The 22,773-nt window shown below is 41.8% G+C and overlaps 2 protein-coding genes across 2 annotated transcripts in view; both read right to left on the minus strand.

The window, feature by feature from the left end:
- The window catches only part of LOC139757107 (sushi, von Willebrand factor type A, EGF and pentraxin domain-containing protein 1-like), a 28,855-nt gene extending 24,328 nt beyond the window's left edge, over positions 1-4,527 (minus strand). Inside the window, exon 1 of the mRNA XM_071677200.1 lies at positions 4,126-4,527. Coding sequence (XP_071533301.1) covers positions 4,126-4,186 — 61 coding nt within the window. The 5' untranslated portion in view covers positions 4,187-4,527. The remainder of the gene's footprint in view (positions 1-4,125) is intronic.
- LOC139757128 (uncharacterized) overlaps positions 4,127-22,773 on the minus strand; it is a 57,778-nt gene continuing 39,131 nt past the window's right edge. Inside the window, exons 12-18 of the mRNA XM_071677229.1 lie at positions 19,771-19,940; positions 17,004-17,097; positions 10,030-10,152; positions 8,946-9,061; positions 5,224-5,401; positions 4,738-4,864; positions 4,127-4,254 (exon numbers count right to left, since the gene is read on the minus strand). Of these exons, the coding sequence (XP_071533330.1) occupies positions 4,818-4,864; positions 5,224-5,401; positions 8,946-9,061; positions 10,030-10,152; positions 17,004-17,097; positions 19,771-19,940 (728 nt within the window). The 3' untranslated portion in view covers positions 4,127-4,254; positions 4,738-4,817. The remainder of the gene's footprint in view (positions 4,255-4,737; positions 4,865-5,223; positions 5,402-8,945; positions 9,062-10,029; positions 10,153-17,003; positions 17,098-19,770; positions 19,941-22,773) is intronic.

Consider the following 22,773-nt stretch of genomic DNA (forward strand, 5'->3'; position numbering starts at 1 on the left):
AAAACACTTTACTTCCTCCAGTTTTTCTCCATTCAAACTTACCTCCCAATTGACTTGACCCTCAACCCTACTGTACCTAATAACCTTGCTCTTATTCACGTTTACTCTGAACTTTCTTCTTTCACACACTTTACCAAATTCAGTCACCAGCTTCTGCAGTTTCTCACATGAATCAGCCACCAGCGCTGTATCATCAGCGAACAACAAATGACTCACTTCCCAAGCTCTCTCATCCACAACAGACTTCATACTTCCCCCTCTTTCCAAAACTCTTGCATTCACCTCCCTAACAACCCCATCCATAAACAAATTAAACAACCATGGAGACATCACACACCCCTGCCGCAAACCTACATTCACTGAGAACCAATCACTTTCCTCTCTTCCTACACGTACACATGCCTTACATCCTCGATAAAAACTTTTCACTGCTTCTAACAACTTGCCTCCCACACCATATATTCTTAATACCTTCCACAGAGCATCTCTATCAACTCTATCATATGCCTTCTCCAGATCCATAAATGCTACATACAAATCCATTTGCTTTTCTAAGTATTTCTCACATACATTCTTCAAAGCAAACACCTGATCCAAACATCCTCTACCACTTCTGAAACCACACTGCTCTTCCCCAATCTGATGCTCTGTACATGCCTTCACCCTTTCAATCACTACCCTCCCAAATAATTTCCCAGGAATACTCAACAAACTTATACCTCTGTAATTTGAGCACTCACTCTTATCCCCTTTGCCTTTGTACAATGGCACTATGCACACATTCCGCCAATCCTCAGGCACCTCACCATGAGTCATACATATATTAAATAACCTTACCAACCAGTCAACAATACAGTCACCCCCTTTTTTAATAACTATATATATATATACATATATATATATGTATATATATATTTATTTATTTATATATATATATATATATATATATATATATATATATATATATATATATATATATATATATATATATATATATATATATATATATATATATATATTAATATATATATATATATATATATATATATATATATATATATATATATATATATATATATATATATATATTAATATATATTAATAAAGGCGTGTACAGAGCATCAGATTGGGGAAGAGCAGTGTGGTTTCAGAAGTGGTAGAGGATGTGTGGATCAGGTGTTTGCTTTGAAGAATGTATGTGAGAAATACTTAGAAAAACAAATGGATTTGTATGTAGCATTTATGGATCTGGAGACGACATATGATATAGAGCATATGCTCTGTGGAAGGTTTTAAGAATATATGGTGTGGGAGGCAAGTTGTTAGAAGCAGTGAAAAGTTTTTATCGAGGATGTAAGGCATGTGTACGTGTAGGAAGAGAGGAAAGTGATTGGTTCTCAGTGAATGTAGGTTTGCGGCAGGGGTGTGTGATGTCTCCATGGTTGTTTAATTTGTTTATGGATGGGGTTGTTAGGGAGGTAAATGCAAGAGTTTTGGAAAGAGGGGCAAGTATGCAGTCTCTTGTGGATGAGAGAGCTTGGGAAGTGAGTCAGTTGTTGTTCGCTGATGATACAGCGCTGGTGGCTGATTCATGTAAGAAACTGCAGAAGCTGGTGACTGAGTTTGGTAAAGTGTGTGAAAGAAGAATGTTAAGAGTAAATGTGAATAAGAGCAAGGTTATTAGGGACAGTAGGGTTGAGGGTCAAGTCAATTGGGTGGTAAGTTTGAATGGAGAAAAACTGGAGGAAGTAAAGTGTTTTAGATATCTGGGAGTGGATCTGGCAGCGGATGGAACCATGGAAGCGGAAGTGAATCATAGGGTGGGGGAGGGGGCGTGAATTCTGGGAGTCTTGAAGAATGTTTGGAAGTCGAGAACATTATCTCGGAAAGCAAAAATGGGTATGTTTGAAGGAATAGTGGTTCCAACAATGTTTTATGGTTGCGAGGCGTGGGCTATGGATAGAGTTGTGCGCAGGAAGGTGGATGTGCTGGAAATGAGATGTTTGAGGACAATATGTGGTGTGAGGTGGTTTGATCGAATAAGTAATGTAAGAGTGAGAGAGATATGTGGAAATAAAAAGAGTGTGGTTGAGAGAGGAGAAGAGGGTGTTTTGAAATGGTTTGGTCACATGGAGAGAATGAGTGAGGAAAGATTGACCAAGAGGATATATGTGTCAGAGGTGGAGGGAACGAGGAGAAAAGGGAGACCAAATTGGAGGTGGAAAGATGGAGTGAAAAAGATTTTGATTGATCGGGGCCTGAACATGCAGGAGGGTGAAAGGCGTGCAAGGAATAGAGTGAATTGGAACGATGTGGTATATCGGGGTCGACGTGCTGTCAATGGATTGAACCAGGGCATGTGAAGCGTCTGGGGTAAACCACACACTTTCCATGGTAAACCATGGAAAGTGTGTGGGGCCTGGATGTGGAAAGGGAGCTGTGGATTTGGTGCATTATTACATGACAGCTAGAGACTGAGTGTGAACGAGTGGGGCCTTTGGTGTCTTTCCTAGCGCTACCTCGCACACATGAGGGGGGGAGGGGGTTGTTATTCCATGTGTGGCGGGGTGGCGATGGGAACAAATAAAGGCAGACAGTATGAATTATGTACATGTGTATATATGTATATATCTGTGTGTATATATATGTGTACATTGAGATGTATAGGTATGTATATCTGCGTGTGTGGACGTGTATGTATATACATGTGTATGTGGGCGGGTTGGGCCATTCTTTTGTCTGTTTCCTTGCGCTACCTCGCTAACGCGGGAGACAGCGACAAGGCAAAATAAATAGACATAAATGATATATATATATATATATATATATATATATATATATATATATATATATATATATATATATATATATATTTTTTCCAAAAGAAGGAACAGAGAAGAGGTCCAGGTGAGGATATTCCCTCAAAGGCCCAGTCCTGTGTTCTTAACGCTACCTCGCTATCGCGGGAAATAGCGAATAGTATGAAAAAAAAAAAAAAAAAGAAAATATATATATATATATATATATATATATATATATATATATATATATATATATATACCATATCTTTATTCCTGACCCATCTTTAGAAATTGAAGTACATGAAGGGGCGAGTTTCCAGGCTCAACATCCGTTCCTCTTAGCCGCCTTCCACCACATGCAGGGGACTCATGGGAATAATTCCTACTGATGACACGGTACTGGTGGCAAATTCGAGAGAAACTGCAGAAGATACTGTCCGAGTTTGAGAGTGTGTGAAAGGAGACTGATGAGAGCAAGTGTGGACAGAAGTAAGGTTATTAGATTTAGTAGTGCAAAGAGAAATGTTAGTTGCGGTGTGAGTTTCAATGGAGAAAACTTGGAGGAAGTGAAGTGTTTTAGTTACCTGGGAGTGGACACATCAGCAAATGGAAGCAAGAAAGCGGAGGCAAGTCATAGGTTGGATGAGAGGGCAAAGATTCCGGGAGCATTGATGAAGATATGAAATTGGGGTCGCTGTCCGGTAGGGCGAAAATGGGTATGTTTAAAGGTACAGTCGTTCAGCGATGTTGTATGGATGCAAGGCATGGGTTACAGATGAGTATATGTGGAGGAGGAAGTGTTGGAAAAGAAATGTTTCAGGACAATATGTAGCGTAAGGAGGTTTGATCAAGTAAGCAATGAGAAGGAAAGAGGAAAGTGTGGTAATGAGAAAGCGTGCGTTTGAGAGAGCTGAAGAGGGTGTGCTGGAACGGTTTGTACATAAGGAGAGGATGGATGAGGAGAGATTGACAAAGTAGAGGGGACCAGGAGACGGGGGAGACCGAACTGGAGATGGAAAGACGGGATGGAAATGGTTTTGGTGCTCGGGGCCTGGACAAGCAAGAAGGTGAAAGGAGTACACAAGATAGATTCAAGTGAAGCAATGTGGTATACAGGGGATGACACGCTGTCACTGAACTTAGCCAGGACATATGGAGTGGCTGGAGAAAATTACGGAAAGGTCGGTGGGGACTGATTTAAGAAAAGGGAGCTGTGTTTTCAAATGCATTACACATCACAACTAGAGTATGGGTGTGAGTGAATGAGGCCATATCTTCGTCTGTTCATGGAACAACCTCACCAACGCTTACAATCTACACATACCCTTGTCACATTCGTAGAACCTCTGCATAGTGTAGTCTGTGGGCCTCCTCCAGGCAGGCATCAAGTCTCCAACGTCCCGCAGCGTGGACCAGTTGCCGTGAGGCAGCACATCCGCATCACACTGTATGGCTGTGGAAGACAAGTCCCTGTAAACATATACTACTGGTCATGAAGAACTCTCATTAGAGCAGTCGTGAGTGTTGAGTGATGATTGTTGTTCCTGTAGTGAACTTTATGCTTGGCCTAGAAAGACCGGTGTTGTACGGCGGGAACCAAGTGTGAAGCTGGGATTTAAATTCCTATCTTAAGTACTGGCAAGTGATGAGGTGAACTGTCTCCACGAAACATGTCGTGCCAAATGTATCGAAAATGACATGTTAAATTAAATTGTGTGAACGTCTACTGAAGTGCGATTTCACCTTCATATATATATATATATATATATATATATATATATATATATATATATATATATATATATATATATATATATATATATATATTATATATATATATATATATGGATAATCTCCAAATTTGGACATTATCTGCATTTGATCTTGTAAATGCCAGGTAACCCTTAACACACAGCACATGGTAACGGCATCGTACGTGTGCAGGGAACACTAGTGTTGTGGTCGGGTCTCCAGGTCCAGCTGTCACACTCCACCCTCACCTCAGACACGTTGTTGTTACCGAACACAAACCCTTCCGGACACACGTAGGTGATGACGGTGCCCTGGGGAGGATGATACCTATGAACACGTAAATACTATGGCATGAGAACGTGACACAGATACACACATGATTGCATGAGTTTATCAGAACTTAAACGTGCCTTCCACTTTCTCCTCATTGGATGCTTACATTCATAATACTCCAGCGAGAACTTAATTGCAACATGAAAATTCGTTATGGGAAATGACACTGCTCCAGATATCTAAATTGATTCCTGAATTCAAGGGTTGGTTAAAATGACGCAGTGTTCATTGTATTCTGACTGAAGGAGAAAAGAAGTATGGAATGAGTGAAGAGCAAGAGGTTGAGTCAGGGATAACAGGAGGGATACGGGTACTGTCAGGTAGTTGCCTGCCTCACCTCTACGGTGCTGCCGCTCCAGGTGGTGTTGTAGTCGACGTAGCCAACCTTGCTCGAAGGTGAGGTTGGCAGGGCTCGGTGGCGCTGGCGGCTGGTCCTCACACAACACCATGGGCTTCATGGCTGGGCAGTCAGGCAGGCAGAACTCTCGCCGTGTTGTCACGTTGTTTGAGTCAACCTGAAACATCCACACTCCTATAACTCCCACGGTCTACGTGTGGCGTGACAGTGTTACGCTGGCTGTGTGTCACAATCTAGAAGCAGGAACATTTTCTGTCTCGAGGAAGGATTGCCTTTTGCATCATCTGTGCAAACAGCCACAGATGAAAGATAGAATTCAGGGCCCAAATATTGGAACAAGGGTGACAATCGCAGACAGACTGTTGATTGATAAAGACCATATGACCAGATAAAGATCAAGTTAGAATGATGAGGGAGAATGATTCCTGAAGTGACGTAGCATTTGAGATTGGGGAAGTATATACGCCTGTGATTAACACCAGCCTTTGATTAATCATAGGGAACTGCTGACCAGATAGAAGGTTCAGGAGTGAAGGCAAAACGTACACAGTAAGCAAAGTATATTACCTTAAACATAACACTAGCGAGATCAACATGCAAATGAACTGTTTACCTCAATAGTAACAATTATCAAATAGGGAGACAATACATTAGGTAGTGCTACAAACATTTAACTAAAAATCTGTGAAAACTAGAAGCATAAATGGGAAATTTAGCGTATGGTTACTGCATGAGGTCCTTTGTAAGAACATACTCAGGAAAGGAGACAAACGCAATAGAAATTCCATGATATGACTTTGGAATAAAGACAGGTTGCATGATAAAAGATGGGGTCCTTCATTATGTACTAAAAGGTACGTGATAAACCTTTCAAGAGTAGTTTATCGATCCACAGAACGAAACGAGGGGGTTCGATGACCTGCTGTACTTAAAATAAGCTTCCTAAACGCCCTTTCTTTTTCGCTAAAAGAGCCTTTCTAAAGGAGCCATCTTATCGCGGTGGGAGAGTTCGTGTGCAACATGAAGTACAGTTATTCTAGCTGGTTATTCAGTCCCACACAGGGTCAGCTGGGTATGACAGATCGTACCTGAAATCAGGTCAGACTAAGTAACCACATCCCATCGGTAAAGGAAGACAGTTAAGTCATAGCGTCCCCACAGCTGAAGCAAGTAAAGCCACGGCAGTTGCCAATTTTAAGGTCTCCAGTGATCAGGGAAGGACGAAAGATCCCTAAGAGCTGTGACTGAAGGCGAGAGACTCCTCATGCCTCTGTAGGTCATGGTGAGATCGCCTCAAGAGCAGCAGCCTGACTAGTTAAATCCTGCTATCCCAACTGCTCTCTTTAAATCCAACCAACGATACGATCCCCAATTAAGGACTGGAAATGCCATTTGTATATATCGACCCTCGATCCCAACCTTCTTTCGCAGAACTCTCGCGATACAAGACAACGCCCGCGATACAAGACAGCAACTTTGTGCTGGCATTCTGCTTTCTCTGGCATTTCCGGGAACGAATGAGCTGATCAACAGGCAAGTGTGGTTGTCATTACCTACACTGACTCTCATCCTCCTTTCCGACACAGCAAAGTGAGGCTTCAGACCAGATAATATCAGCAGATGGAGGAACGAATAGAGATAGACCAGAAACAACGAACAGCGAGAGATTAAAAAACTCTCGGTAGCTGAGTGACATAAGTGTCACCTCCAGCCAGCAATAGATGTAGTTTTAACAAGGCGGAGAATCGGACACAAAAGAATCCTACATGCGTAGTTAATGGCACTGACTGTGGCCCGAGTAGCGTAAGTGTGTTGCATTTTATGAAGCATCAATTGCCCATGTAACGCAAATGTAGAGTGATCGAAGCATTAAAAAAAATTGCTAACCCTCTTTACACATTCAAAGGTGTTAGGCTTCTTATGGGAAACCAATATACTATGCAAGATATTACATATATCAACGACCCTTCTTCGTAATGTTATGAAGGTTATGTATACATCATTATTACATTTTATTCTTATTTCATGAAGGCAATGCGTCGTTAGTGACCACAGTGGTGGACGTGAACATAAAACTTTAGATACGCAGTCGATTTCCAACAAGAGATTCACATGCCCTTTTAACACAATCAGTCACTACTATCCTACCATACACACCTTGACAACGATGCGACGGAGACACATTCCTTTAGATTCATACGGTCGCTCTTGCTCCTCTACTGTATACACGAGAGCACATACATGACTTCTGTCCTGTACTTCCATTCGAGCTTCTGAATCTCCTCCACATCAGGACCACTCCACTCTTCACCACCCTATCTCTACCCCAATCTTCTCCCTTTATTAAGAGTTCCTCTTCCGTTATGTTCCCCTGTTCCACATAACTGTTCGTTGCTCCCCTTACCTCTAATGCTACTGGACCAATAGATACATCACTTTCACTGCCATTTCCACTCAGTTCTCTAAACTACCCTCTCTACTTCACAGACTCCCCTCATCTATCACTATCATTCTCTCAGACTTGTCTAACACGCTCTCAGATGACATATAACTTTCGTCTACTTTCACTCCCTTTCTTTCAAGACTGTGTGTTTTCCTCATTTAAATTCTCACTCGTTTTGATCCAGATATCCTCATTTATCATCCTTATATCTGTTAATATCATTCTCTTAACTTTTTAGTACATCAAGTTTTACACTTTTCCCTCTCACTACTATTTTATGGCGGATTCAGCATTTCCTTCCAGAGTCTCATTCCTCACCAGTTTACTCAATTCTTCATTCCACGATGCTGTACCTTTCTTCTCACAACATACACGAGACGTGACGCAGCCTTCATGTCCACCTCCAGTAATGCTTTCTGGAATGTGAATATATAATTCGTTTCTTGTAACTTTGTTAGAGGCCAATTAGGTCTCATGATATGGTGACGACACAAAACTTCAGAACTACCCAGACTCATTAAATGCATTCCATTGTATCCTGATGAAGAAATCTAAAATATTTATTCAGTCTTCAGCAAGCATCATTAGAGGCTAACATGGAGATATGCAGGATGGCGTACATATGTTGTCAAAAGAGAGGTAGAGCACGGTGGAAGGAAGAAGACCATCATAGCAATCACCTCCAAACGACCGTAATTGCTGCCTGACAAGTAAACTAAGTAATTTCAAGAACTTTTTTCTCAATTTACTTTAGTGTAGTTTATTTCCCCATACCCTGATCAAGTTTATTCGATTAGTTAACAGAAAATAGTCTTGCGTGATCTTCTGGATCCCAGTCCCACTGTCACACTGATAGGCTTACTTTAGTTCACCGTTCCCCTTGACGTCAATGGACCGTACCCTGGAGTACGGTCTCTTGCTGCGCGGCCACATTTAGCTCGTGTGATCCAGACAACTCGACTGCAACAGATGTGATAGCTCTCTCCTCCCGGCAGCAGCCTAACTTACCGCACTCCAGATCACAAGGACTGAAGCTTAGGGTCCTGGCCTCTCCCAGACTTCCATAGTACAGGTTGTTAGTCACATGAGTGACCTGTCCTAGTATTCTAGGTCGCAGGTGGGGAGCGAAGGTCGCGACCAGACGGGTGGCAGGCGGCTAGCTACGGTCACGACCAGACAGGTCGCAGGTAGCTAGCTACGGTCGCGACCAGACTTGGTATTCCAAGTACTGTCAGGGTCGTACATGACTTCTCCTTACCTCGACGGCGCACCAGGGAATGTTCCAGTGCCAGAAGGAGCAGTTGACGTATGTCTGCGTGTCGTTGGGGTTGATGAAGGGGAAGATGCACTGGTGACCCCTCTCTGAGTAGCACGCTGCGGTGAGGAGAGGCACGTGAGGAGTGGCGATGAGGCACATGTGAACGGTGGTGACAGTACACAGATGGTGATGACAAACAAGTGTGAGGTATGCTGATGGGTCACGCATGAACGATGGTTTTGCGATAAAGATGGTGATGGAGCGGGCAAGCATTAGTGCCTGGACACAAATGGATGAGCAATGATAATGGGACACAAGTAAGCAGTGATGATGGGTCAAGTAAGCAGGGATGATGGGAATTTGTGTCCCATCATCCCTCAGGAATGATAGGACGCAAGTAAGCAGTGATAATGGGACCCAAATAAGTGATGATTGTGAGCCCTAAATGGCGGTGAGACTTACATAAGCTTCACAAAGGAATGTAGAAGATCACTGTAAATGAGACCGACATGAACATTAGTGATAGGACGTTGGTAAACAGTGATAGACAATGACAAAGAGTGATAATCATAGGACGTAAGTGACCGCTGGTGTTGAGAGAGTGGTGAGCAATATTGACACACGGACTAACACTAATAATGGGGCTCGAGTGAACACTGACGATAGGACAAAGACTTTGGTGAGACAGACGAGCAGCAGTGACGGCACACACAAGTAATGACAGCAGATACCACAGTAATGATCATAGGACACTTCTTGATTGTTATGAATCATAGTGAGGTGAATATGGTAAAAAAAGAAAGAAAAACAGGTAACACAAATAAATCATTTTATGTTTCTTATATATGTGACCCAATTAGGAAGTAATATGATTATCATAATGATTAAATCAAAAGATAAAATCCCATTTCTAGCTTTTGATATATTGCATCAGTCCATAAAGTGAATCGCCTTGCCAAATCTAGCATAACTACAACTACTGTAAGAGAAACCGAGTCTTATAACAATACGTACTGAGGACACCATGATATACACCTGTGTGTGTGTGTGTGTGTCTGTGTGTACATAGACGGGATTCACTTACCATCCATCTGACAGATGCCAACCTCTTCCTGAAGGCAGTTGGCAGACGATATGTTCATGCTATCGTTACCCAGCTCCGCTCTCTCACAACCCGTCACATTGTTGGTCGCTGGCATCGTCGTGTCTTTTCACAGGAGAGAATGACAGATATATATATATATATATATATATATATATATATATATATATATATATATATATATATATATATATATATATATATATATATATATAAACTTATTCATTTTGCTTTGTCGCTGTCTCCCGCGTTAGCGAGGTAGCGCAATAAAACAGACGAAAGAATGGCCCAACCCACCCACATACACATGTATATACACACACGTCCACACACGCAAATATACATACCTATACATCTCAACGTATACATATATATACACACACAGACATATACATATATATACACATGTGCATAATTCATACTGTCTGCCTTTATTCATTTCCATCGCCACCTCACTACACATGAAATAACAACCCCCTTCCCCCGCATGTGCGCGAGGTAGCGCTAGGAAAAGACAATAAAGGCCATATTCGTTCACACTCAGTCTCTAGCTGTCATGTATAATGCACCGAAACCACAGCTCCCTTTCCACATCCAGGCACCACAGAACTTTCCATGCTTTACACGCCCTGGTTCAATCCATTGACAGCACGTCGACCCCGGTATACCATATCGTTCCAATTCACTCTATTCCTTGCACGCCTTTCACCCTCCTGCATGTTCAGGCCCCGGTCACTCAAAATCTTTTTCACTCCATCTTTCCACTTTCCAATTTAGTCTCCCACTTCTCCTCGTTCCCTCCACCTCTGACACACATATCCTCTTGGTCAATCTTTCCTCACTCATTCTCTCCATGCGACCAACATCTCTGAACCACACATCTCTCTTACCCTATTATTACTTATTCGATCAAACCACCTCACACCACATATTGCCTTGAAACATGCCATTTCCAGCACATCCACCCTCCTCCGTACAACTCTATCTATAGCCCACGCCTCGCAATCATATAATATTGTTGGAACCATTATTCCTTCAAACATACCCATTTTTGCTTTCCGAGATAATGTTCTCGACTTCCACACATTCTTCAACGCTCCCAGAACTTTCGCCCCCTCCCCCACCCTATGATTCACTTCCGCTTCCATGGTTCCATCCGCTGCCAAATCCACTCCCAGATATCTAAAACATTTCACTTCCTCCAGTTTTTCTCCATTCAAACTTACCTAACAGTTGACTTGTCCCTCAACCCTACTGTGCCTAATAACCTTGCTCTTATTCACATTTACTCTCAGCTTTCTTCTTTCACACACTTTACCAAACTCAGTCACCAGCTTCTGCAGTTTCTCACATGAATCAGCCACCAGCGCTGTATCATCAGCGAACAACAACTGACTCACTTCCCAAGCTCTCTCATTCAGCAGACTGCATACTTGCCCCTCTTTCCAAAACTCTTTCATTAACCTCCGAAACAACCCCATCCATAAACAAATCAAACAACCATGGAGACATCACACACCACTGCCGCAAACCAACATTCACTGAGAAGCAATCACTTTCCTCTCTTCCAACACGTACACATGCCTTACATCCTCGATAAAAACTTTTCACTGCTTCTAACAACTTGCCCCCCACACCATATATTCTTCATACCTTCCACAGACCATCTCTGTCAACTCTATCATGTGCCTTCTCTAGATCCATAAATGCTACATACAAATCCATTTGCTTTTCTAAGCATTTCTCACATACATTCTTCAAAGAAAACACCTAATCCACACATCCTCTACTACTTCTGAAACCACACTGCTCTTCCCCAATCTGATGCTCTGTACATGTCTTCACCCTCTCAATCAATACCCGCCCATATAATTTCCCAGGAATACTCAACAAACTTATACCTCTGTAATTTGAGCACTCACTTTTATCCCCTTTGCCTTTCTACAATGGCACTATGCAAGCATTCCGCCAATCCTCAGGCACCTCACCATGAGTCATACATACATTAAATAACCTTACCAAACAGTCAACAATACAGTCACCCACTTTTTTAATAAATTCCACTGCAATACCATCCAAACCTGCTGCCCTGCCGGATTTCATCTTCTGCGGAGCTTTTACTACCTCTTCTCTGTTTACCAAATCATTCTCCCTAACCCTCTCACTTTGCACACCACCTCGACCAAAACACCCTATATCTGCCACTCTATCATTAAACACATTCAACAAAACTTCAAAATAATCACTCCATCTCCTTCTCACATCACCACTACTTGTCATCACCTCCCCATGAGCCCCCTTCACTGAAGGGGGCTACATTTGCTCCCTTGTCTTACGCACTTTATTTACCTCCTTCCAAAACATCTTTTTATTCTCCCAAAAACATAATGACACTCTCTCACCCCAACTCTCATTTGCCCTCTTTTTCACCTCCTGCACCTTTCTCTTCACCTCCTGCCTCCTTATACACATCCCAGTCATTTGAATTATTTCCCTGCAAAATTCGTCCAAATGCCTCTCTCTTCTCTTTCACTAAAAATCTTACTTCATCCCACCACTCACTACCCTTTCTAATCTGCCCACCTCCCGCGCTTCTCATGCCAAAAACATCTTTTCCGCAAGCTATCACTGCTCCCCTAAATACATTCCATTCCTCCCCCACTCCCCTTACGTCCTTAGTTCTCACCTTTTTCCATTCTGCACTCAGTCTCTCCTGGTACTTCCTCACACAAGTCTCCTTCCCAAGCTCACTTACTCTCTCCACTCTCTTCACCCCAACATTCTGTCTTCTTTTCTACAAATCTTCACCTTCGCTTTCACAAGATACTGATCAGGCATCCCTCCGGTTGCACCTCTCAGCACATTAACATCCAAAAGTCTCTCTTTCGCGCGCCTATCAATTAACACGTAGTCCAATAACGCTCTCTGGCCATCTTTCCTACTTACATACGTATACTTATGTATATATCTCTTTTTAAACCAGGTATTCCCAGTCACCAGTCCTTTTTCAGCACATAAATCTACAAGCTCTTCACCATTTCCATTTACAACACTGAACACCCCATGTACACCAATTATTCCCTCAACTGCCACATTAATTACCTTTGCATTCAAATCACCCATCACTATAAGCCGTTCTCGTGCATTAAAACTACTAACACACTCACTCAGCTGCTCCCAAAACACTTGCCTCTCATGATCTTTCTTCTCATGCCCAGGTGCATATGCACCAATAATCACCCATCTCTCTCCATCAACTTTCAGTTTTACCCATATCAATCTAGAGTTTACTTTCTTACACTCTATCACATACTCCCACCACTCCTGTTTCGGGAGTAGTGCTACTCCTTCCCTTGCTCTTGTCCTCTCACTAACCCCTGACTTTACTCCCAAGACATTCCCAAACCACTCTTCCCCTTTACCCTTGAGCTTCGTTTCACTCAGAGCCAAAACATCCAGGTTCCTTTCCTCAAACATACTACCTACCTCTCCTTTTTTCTCATTTTGGTTACATCCACACACATTTAGACACCCCAATCTGAGCCTTCGAGGAGGATGAGCACTCCTCGCGTGACTCCTTCTTCTGTTTCCCCTTTTAGAAAGTTAGAATACAAGGAGGGTAGGGTTTCCAGCCCTCCGCTCCCGTCCCCTTTAGTCGCCTTCTACGACACGTGAGGAATGCGAGGGAAGTATTCTTTCTCCCCTATCCCCAGGGATATATATATATATGCACATATATATATATATATATATATATATATATATATATATATATATATATATATATATATATATATATATATATATATATATATATATATATATATATATATATATGTGTGGAAATCCTCCCCTCTCTTTTTTTCTTTTTTTTTCCAAAAGAAGAAACAGTGAAGGGGGCCAGGTGAGGATATTCCCTCAAAGGCCCAGTCCTCACCCTCTGTTCTTAACGCTACCTCGCTAATGCGGGAAATGGCGATTAGTATAAAAAGATATATATATATATATATATGTATATATATATATATAGATATATATATATATATATATATATATATATATATATATATATATATATATATAAATATATATATATGTGTATGTATGTATATATATATATGGAAGTAAGGGGAGTGGGGGAGGAATGGGATGTATTTAGGGAATCAGTGATGGGTTGCGCAAAAGATGTTTGTGGCATGAGAAGCGTGGGAGGTGGGTTGATTAGAAAGGGTAGTGAGTGGTCGGATGAAGAGGTAAGACAGTTAGTGAAAGAGAAGAGAGAGGCATTTGGACGATTTTTGCAGGGAAAAATGCAATTGAGTGGGAGATGTATAAAAGAAAGAGACAGGAGGTCAAGAGAAAGGTGCAAGAGGTGAAAAAGATGGCAAATGAGAGTTGGGGTGAGAGAGTATCATTAAATTTCAGGGAGAATAAAAAGATATTCTGGAAGGAGGTAAATAAAGTGAGTAAGACAAGGGAGCAAATGGGAGCTTCAGTGAAGGGCTCTAATGGGGAGGTGATAAAAAGTAGTGGTGATGTGAGAAGGAGATGGAGTGAGTATTTTGAAGGTTTGTTGAATGTGTTTGATGATTGAGTGGCAGATATAGGGTGTCTTGGTCGAGGTGGTGTGCAAAGTGAGAGGGTTGGGGAAAATGATTTGGTAAACAGAGAAGAGGTAGTAAAAGCTTTGCGGAAGATGAAAGCCGGCAAGGCAACAGGTTTGGATGGTATTGCAGTGGAATCTATTAAGAAAGGGGGTGACTGTATTGTTGACTGGTTATAAGGTTATCTAATGTATGTATGACTCATGGTGAGGTGCCTGAGGATTGGAGGAATGCGTGCATAGTGCCATTCTACAAAGCCAAAGGGGATAAGAGTGAGTGCTCAAATTACAGAGGTATAAGTTTGTTGAGTATTCCTGGTAAATTATATGGGAGGGTATTGATTGAGAGGGTGAAGGCATGTACAGAGCATCAGATTGGGGAAGAGCAGTGTGGTTTCAGAAGTGGTAGAGGATGTGTGGATCAAAGTGTTTGCTTTGAAGAATGTATGTGAGAAATACTTAGAAAAGCAAATGGATTTGTATGGAGCATTTATGGATCTGGAGAAGGCATATGATAGAGTTGATAGAGATGCTCTGTGGAAGGTATTAAGAATATGTGGTGTGGGTGGCATATTGTTAGAGGCAGTGAAAAGTTTTTATCGAGGATGTAAGGCATGTGTACGTGTAGGAAGAGAGGAAAGTGATTGGTTCTCAGTAAATGTAGGTTTGCGACAGGGGTGTGTGATGTCTCTATGGCTGTTTAATTTGTTTATGGATGGGGTTGTTAGGGAGGTGAATGCAAGAGTTTTGGAAAGAGGGGCAAGTATGAAGTCTGTTGGGGATGAGAGAGCTTGGGAAGTGAGTCAGTTGTTGTTCGCTGATGATACAGCGCTAGTGGCTGATTCATGTGAGAAACTGCTGAAGCTGGTGACTAAGTTTGGTAAAGTGTGTGAAAGAAGAAAGTTAAGAGTAAATGTGAATAAGAGCAAGGTTATTATGTACAGTAGGGTTGAGGGTCAAGTCAATTGGGAGGTAATTTTGAATGGAGAAAAACTGGAGGAAGTAAAGTGTTTTAGATATCTGGGAGTGGATCTGGCAGCGGATGGAACCATGGAAGCGGAAGTGGTTCATAGGGTGGGGGAGGGGGCGAAAATTCTGGGAGCCTTGAAGAATGTGTGGAAGTCGAGAACATTATCTCGGAAAGCAAAAATGGGTATGTTTGAAGGAATAGTGGTTCCAACAATGTTGTATGGTTGCTAGGCGTGGGCTATGGATAGAGTTGTGCGCAGGAGGATGGATGTGCTGGAAATGAGATGTTTGAGGACAATGTGTGGTGTGAGGTGGTTTGATCGAGTAAGTAACGTAAGGGTAAAAGAGATGTGTGGAAATAAAAAGAGCGTGGTTGAGAGAGCAGAAGAGGGTGTTTGAAATGGTTCGGGCACATGGAGAGAATGAGTGAGGAAAGATTGACCAAGAGGATATATGTGTCGGAGGTGGAGGGAACGAGGAGAAGTGGGAGACCAAATTGGAGGTGGAAAGATGGAGTGAAAAAGATTTTGACTGATCGGGGCCTGAACATGCAGGAGGGTGAAAGGAGGGCAAGGAATAGAGTGAACTGGATCGATGTGGTATACCGGGGTTGACGCGCTGTCAGTGGATTGAATCAGGGCATGTGAAGCGTCTGGGGTAAACCATGGAAAGCTGTGTAGGTATGTATATTTGCGTGTGTGGACGTATGTATATACATGTGTATGGGGGTGGGTTGGGCCATTTCTTTCGTCTGTTTCCTTGCGCTACCTCGCAAAGCGGGAGATAGCGACAAAGCAAAAAAAAAAAAAAGAAAAAAAAAAAAAATATATATATATATATATATATATATATATATATATTTATATATATATAAAATTTCCAGTGCTCAAATTGCGATGGCTGTTATTGTAAAATTGTCACAAAAGGAGTTGCTTGTATCTTTTTTTATGTGTTGGAGGCTCCAGTCACGGACAGAAGTCCATGTCTACGTTGAAATATTGAGAGAGTTATGACAGGGAAAATTAAAGGATAAGGGAAAGCAATTACGAATTCTGGCTCGTGCTAAGTAATTCATATTTGTGGATGGTGAAAGAAGAATCACATTTGCTTGTAGGTATACGCCCCTTCGGCAACATGGTATGATCCTTGAGCACGACGAGACGACCTTGAGTATGATGAAGTGATCTTTACATTTATCCTTTTTAAGGCCGGGAAAAAGGCCAAGCCATCACATCCGATGGTCGTTTTGTCGTTCTTAGGGCTAACAAAGTCGTGCTTAAGCTCATCCCATTTAAAAGGCTCAAATGCAGTGATACATCTAATACATCAGGTCGTATATCTGGATGACGATACTGTAGTAACAGAGAGGCTGTATGTGACTCACTGACGGGGAGAGGAGGAACCTGTCCGTTATCTTTGGTACTCCAGTCTAGTCGTCCCAGCCAGGCGGTGGTGTAGTTCCCCTCCTCCAGCAGAGCCTGGTGGAACAAGACAGGAACACAGGGTCATCCACAGGGGAAGGTAAGGCATGAGAAAATGTTGTATAAAAGAAAATGTAACAATGAATGTGCGACCATTAACTTTTTTTCAAGCACTATGGCACAGCCATTGACCATGAGGGTACGATCCTCCAGTAACAACACAAGGGTACAACCCTTAAGAACAACGGTACGGCATTTTGGGGATGGTGGCCTGGCCTTTGACCTAAAACCCTTCAGGGCCAAGTCACAGACCAAGTCATCACACCCAAGGGTCGACCCGTCGAGTCCAGTGGTTCGAAGTTTCGCGTTCATTCGATCGAACCAATGTGTTCAGTGGTCTGAACCGTCGTGCTCAAAGGCTCGAGCCCTCATGTTCATGGGTCGAGCAGTCGAGTTGAATGATTCGAATAGTCATATCCAACGGTTCGAACCGTTGTCCCTTAAAGGTCAAACCGTCGTGCTCAAAGGGTCGAACCGAGTTCTTCAAGACTCATACTGTAGTGCTGAAAGAACCAGAGACACACATGAATGTCTTATCGGCGGAGGAAAACTTAACAACACACTTGTCAGGTAAGATTATGAAAGCATTGCGGTGGCTGTCAGAGACAAGAGGAATCTAGAAAGTTTTGTTTTTGTATGAATACAACATCACTCTCTCAGGTGTCCCTCAACACTAATGTCAAGACGAAGCATCATATGATCTCGAGGTTATATTTTGCTTGTTGGGCTCACAAGCACGCGAGAAAAGTGTCTCTTGTGTGGAGAGAGAACTAATGCAGACGTTTCAAAGATATTCTCATTTTTGTAGACGACAAATCTATAAAGTCTTTTGAGATGCGGGAGTGATACAGTAGCGACACACATGATGTCGAGGTCTGTGTGTGTGTGTGTGTGTGTGTGTAATCAAGTATTTGTGCAGTACCGGGAGGTAGTTCTACACCATCAAACATTCTCTACTATCAGAAGACTTTTTAAACGCTCCTGTGCCGTCAGTTGTCCATAATGCATCACTCAGTTTATTTATTCCACCACTCTGATACCGTAAAAGTAATCTCTTTACGTCATTTCAAAAAAGTTTCCCGTTTTTGATTTTATGTTATGGCCTCTGGCTGCTCTATCTCTTTCATCTTTAGATAGGAAAAGTTTACTGTCAGCGTCATCAAACCCTTGTTTAAAAACTTGAAGGTTGTGCTCAGGTCACCCCTCACTCTTCTCTTATCCAAGGTCTACTAATTTCTGTCCTCTAGCCTGTCATTCTTGATGACCTCCCTGAACCTTCTTTATTTGTTACATTTGCTCCAGTTTTGGCTTCATGTACGCTGTGAAGAATTTGCCAGGATGCTTAACCACCTCACAATTTTCCTAAGAGGGAGCTGAGCCACCTGAGTAAGCTCACTGTCGACTCCCAAGTCCCTCTCACACACAGATTCCCAGAGCTTATCCTCAGCTAGATACCATCTATCTTAAAGCCTTCTCATATCATTTTGCAACTACTTGCGTTGAATTTCATCAACCTTATGTCAGAGCCACTCTGGGGTTTGCCTCGGTCCCCTTAACGTCCTTTATCATCATTATCCTGAAACACACTCAAGTATGAGTCAAGCCTCTGGCAATTTATTTCCCTAGACTAAGTAGAATAATGGTCCCGAAGACCAAGCCCTTCCACACAAACGATGGCCACAACTCTTTTTTAAGAAAGTTTCCCTGACGTGTGGCTCTGCGTTCCCTCCCACAGTCCACAGAGGGAGGTCCCCAGTAGTCTTACAGGAAAATCCACCTTCCTCGCTAACCTCCTACGTGGAACAGTGTCAAATGCTTCCTACCATCCTCGAATCACCCTCGAAATCTGCCAAGCATGACCCATCACCAGAATCCGAGTTATATATCGCTTAGGCAGTACCTACCTTACAAGTAATCATCCAAATGCTTTCAGATTAACGTTGTCAAGTTTTACAGACCACAGAGAGATATGTCTGTAGTTCAGTGCAGCTTTACGGTCTCCTTTTCGCTGAAGAAAAGTACGACAATTGCCTTCCTCCTCTACTTAGACACCATACCATCATCTACCTGCGTGTCAAGCGCATTTTCACACCTCTTCACCATGTATGAGGATGCTTCATCTGGACTAATGAGTCTTGTGTGGATCAAAGATTTAGAGATGCATATACTTTCCAAGACCACCTCCCCATCCCGTCTCGCTATAGTTTCCTCCACTGCAAAACCACCTGACTTACTGTTTGTGTGTTAGGGAGAGAGTCTTTCACTCGTGTTGCCCCGTCTCTAACCTTGTATAAATTTACCATATCCTTACTCCTAAGTATGCCCACACACACACACACACACACACACACACACATCCCAGCCTAGTCAAGCAGCCATTCACCGATCAACTCCAAGGGGAGGAGGATGAACACCTGGGTTGGGTATACGTCGACTGCCACGCCAAAGATACGAGCCCATGTGGGTTCGGGCTGGCCCCTGCTAACTTACAGTCGGTGATGCTAACAACTATACCACCAAGGCCTCTGTGTGTTGTGTGTGTGTGTGTGTGTGTGTGTGTGTGTGTGTGTGTGTGTGTGTGTGTGTGTGTGTGTTCGGAAATATCAGTATTAATTTCCCTAGCCTTGCCTGCTCGTCTAAGATTATATATAGAAAAAACTGCGAACTTACAGCAGTTAAACTGTGGAGGTAGGGCGTGTGTGGGTAGCTGAGGTGGTAGGTGCGGCCGCGGTGGGCACACATGGTCTTCATCTTCTTGTAGGTAGCGGGAGGCGATTCCAGCCGCAGGTGGCGCGTCCCGTCCCGCAACTCCAGCACGAACCCCTCCTGACTAGCAGGGGCTGTAGGATGGTGAGATAAGGTTGTGTTATATAGGTTGTGGGGATACTGTGGATATATATAAATATATATATATATACATATATATATATATATATATATATATATATATATATATATATATATATATATATATATATATATATATATATATATTTTTTTTTTTTTTTTTTCTTTTTTTTTTTTTTTTTTTTTTATACTTTGTCGCTGTCTTCCGCGTTTGCGAGGTAGCGCAAGGAAACAGACGAAAGAAATGGCCCACCCCCCCCCCATACACATGTACATACATACGTCCACACACGCAAATATACATACCTACACAGCTTTCCATGGTTTACCCCAGACGCTTCACATGCCTTGATTCAATCCACTGACAGCACGTCAACCCCGGTATACCACATCGCTCCAATTCACTCTATTCCTTGCCCTCCTTTCACCCTCCTGCATGTTCAGGCCCCGATCACACAAAATCTTTTTCACTCCATCTTTCCACCTCCAATTTGGTCTCCCTCTTCTCCTCGTTCCCTCCACCTCCGACACATATATCCTCTTGGTCAATCTTTCCTCACTCATTCTCTCCATGTGCCCAAACCACTTCAAAACACCCTCTTCTGCTCTCTCAACCACGCTCTTTTTATTTCCACACATCTCTCTTACCCTTACGTTACTCACTCGATCAAACCATCTCACACCACACATTGTCCTCAAACATCTCATTTCCAGCACATCCATCCTCCTGCGCACAACTCTATCCATAGCCCACGCCTCGCAACCATACAACATTGTTGGAACCACTATTCCTTCAAACATACCCATTTTTGCTTTCCGAGATAATGTTCTCGACTTCCACACATTTTTCAAGGCTCCCAGAATTTTCGCCCCCTCCCCCACCCTATGATCCACTTCCGCTTCCATGGTTCCATCCGCTGACAGATCCACTCCCAGATATCTAAAACACTTCACTTCCTCCAGTTTTTCTCCATTCAAACTCACCTCCCAATTGACTTGACCCTCAACCCTACTGTACCTAATAACCTTGCTCTTATTCACATTTACTCTTAACTTTCTTCTTCCACACACTTTACCAAACTCAGTCACCAGCTTCTGCAGTTTCTCACATGAATCAGCCACCAGCGCTGTATCATCAGCGAACAACAACTGACTCACTTCCCAAGCTCTCTCATCCCCAACAGACTTCATACTTGCCCCTCTTTCCAGGACTCTTGCATTTACCTCCCTAACAACCCCATCCATAAACAAATTAAACAACCATGGAGACATCACACACCCCTGCCGCAAACCTACATTCACTGAGAACTAATCACTTTCCTCTCTTCCTACACGTACACATGCCTTACATCCTCGGTAAAAACTTTTCACTGCTTCTAACAACTTGCCTCCCACATCATATATTCTTAATACTTCCACAGAGCATCTCTATCAACTCTATCATATGCCTTCTCCAGATCCATAAATGCTACATACAAATCCATTTGCTTTTCTAAGTATTTCTCACATACATTCTTCAAAGCAAACACCTGATCCACACATCCTCTACCACTTCTGAAACCGCACTGCTCTTCCCCAATCTGATGCTCTGTACATGCCTTCACCCTCTCAATCAATACCCTCCCATATAATTTACCAGGAATACTCAAGAAACTTATACCTCTGTAATTTGAGCACTCACTCTTATCCCCTTTGCCTTTGTACAATGGCACTATGCACGCATTCCGCCAATCCTCAGGCACCTCACCATGAGTCATACATGCATTAAATAACCTTACCAACCAGTCAACAATACAGTCACCCCCTTTTTTAATAAATTCCACTGCAATACCATCCAAACCTGCTGCCTTGCCGGCTTTCATATATATATATATATATATATATATATATATATATATATATATATATATATATATATATATATATATATATATATATATATATATATATATATGTCGTAGAAGGCGACTAAAAGGGAAGGGAGAGAGGGCTGGAAATCCTCCCCTCTCGTTTTTTTGTTTTTTTGTTTTTTTTTTTCCAAAAGAAGGAACAGAGAAGAGGGCCAGGTGAGGATATTCCCTCAAAGGCCCAGTCCTCTGTTCTTAACGCTACCTCGCTATCGCGGGAAATGGCGAATAGTATGAAAAAAATATATATATATAAATATATATAAACATATATATATATATATATATATATATATATATATATATATATATATACATATATATATATATATATATATATATATATATATATATATATATATATATATATATATATATATATATATATATACATATATATATATATATATATATATATATATATATATATATATATATATATATATATATATATATATATATATATATATATATATATATATATATATTTATATATATATATATATATATATATATATATATATATATATATATATATATATATATATATATATATATATGTATATATATATATATATATATATATATATATATATATATATATATATATATATATATATATTCATTTGTTTATTTGTTTATTTTGCTTTGTCGCTGTCTCCCGCGTTAGCGAGGTAGCGCAAGGAAACAGACGAAAGAAATGGCCCAACCCACCCCCATACACATGTATATACATACACGTCCACACACGCAAATATACATACCCATACATCTCAATGTACACATATATGTACACACACAGACAAATACATATATACACATGCAAACAATTCACACTGTCTGCCTTTATTCATTCCCATCGCCACCTCGCCACACATGGAATAACATCCCCCTCCCCCCGCATGTGTGCGAGGTAGCG

This window comes from Panulirus ornatus, chromosome 24 (assembly GCF_036320965.1).
Source record: "Panulirus ornatus isolate Po-2019 chromosome 24, ASM3632096v1, whole genome shotgun sequence".
Lineage (NCBI taxonomy): Eukaryota > Metazoa > Arthropoda > Malacostraca > Decapoda > Palinuridae > Panulirus > Panulirus ornatus.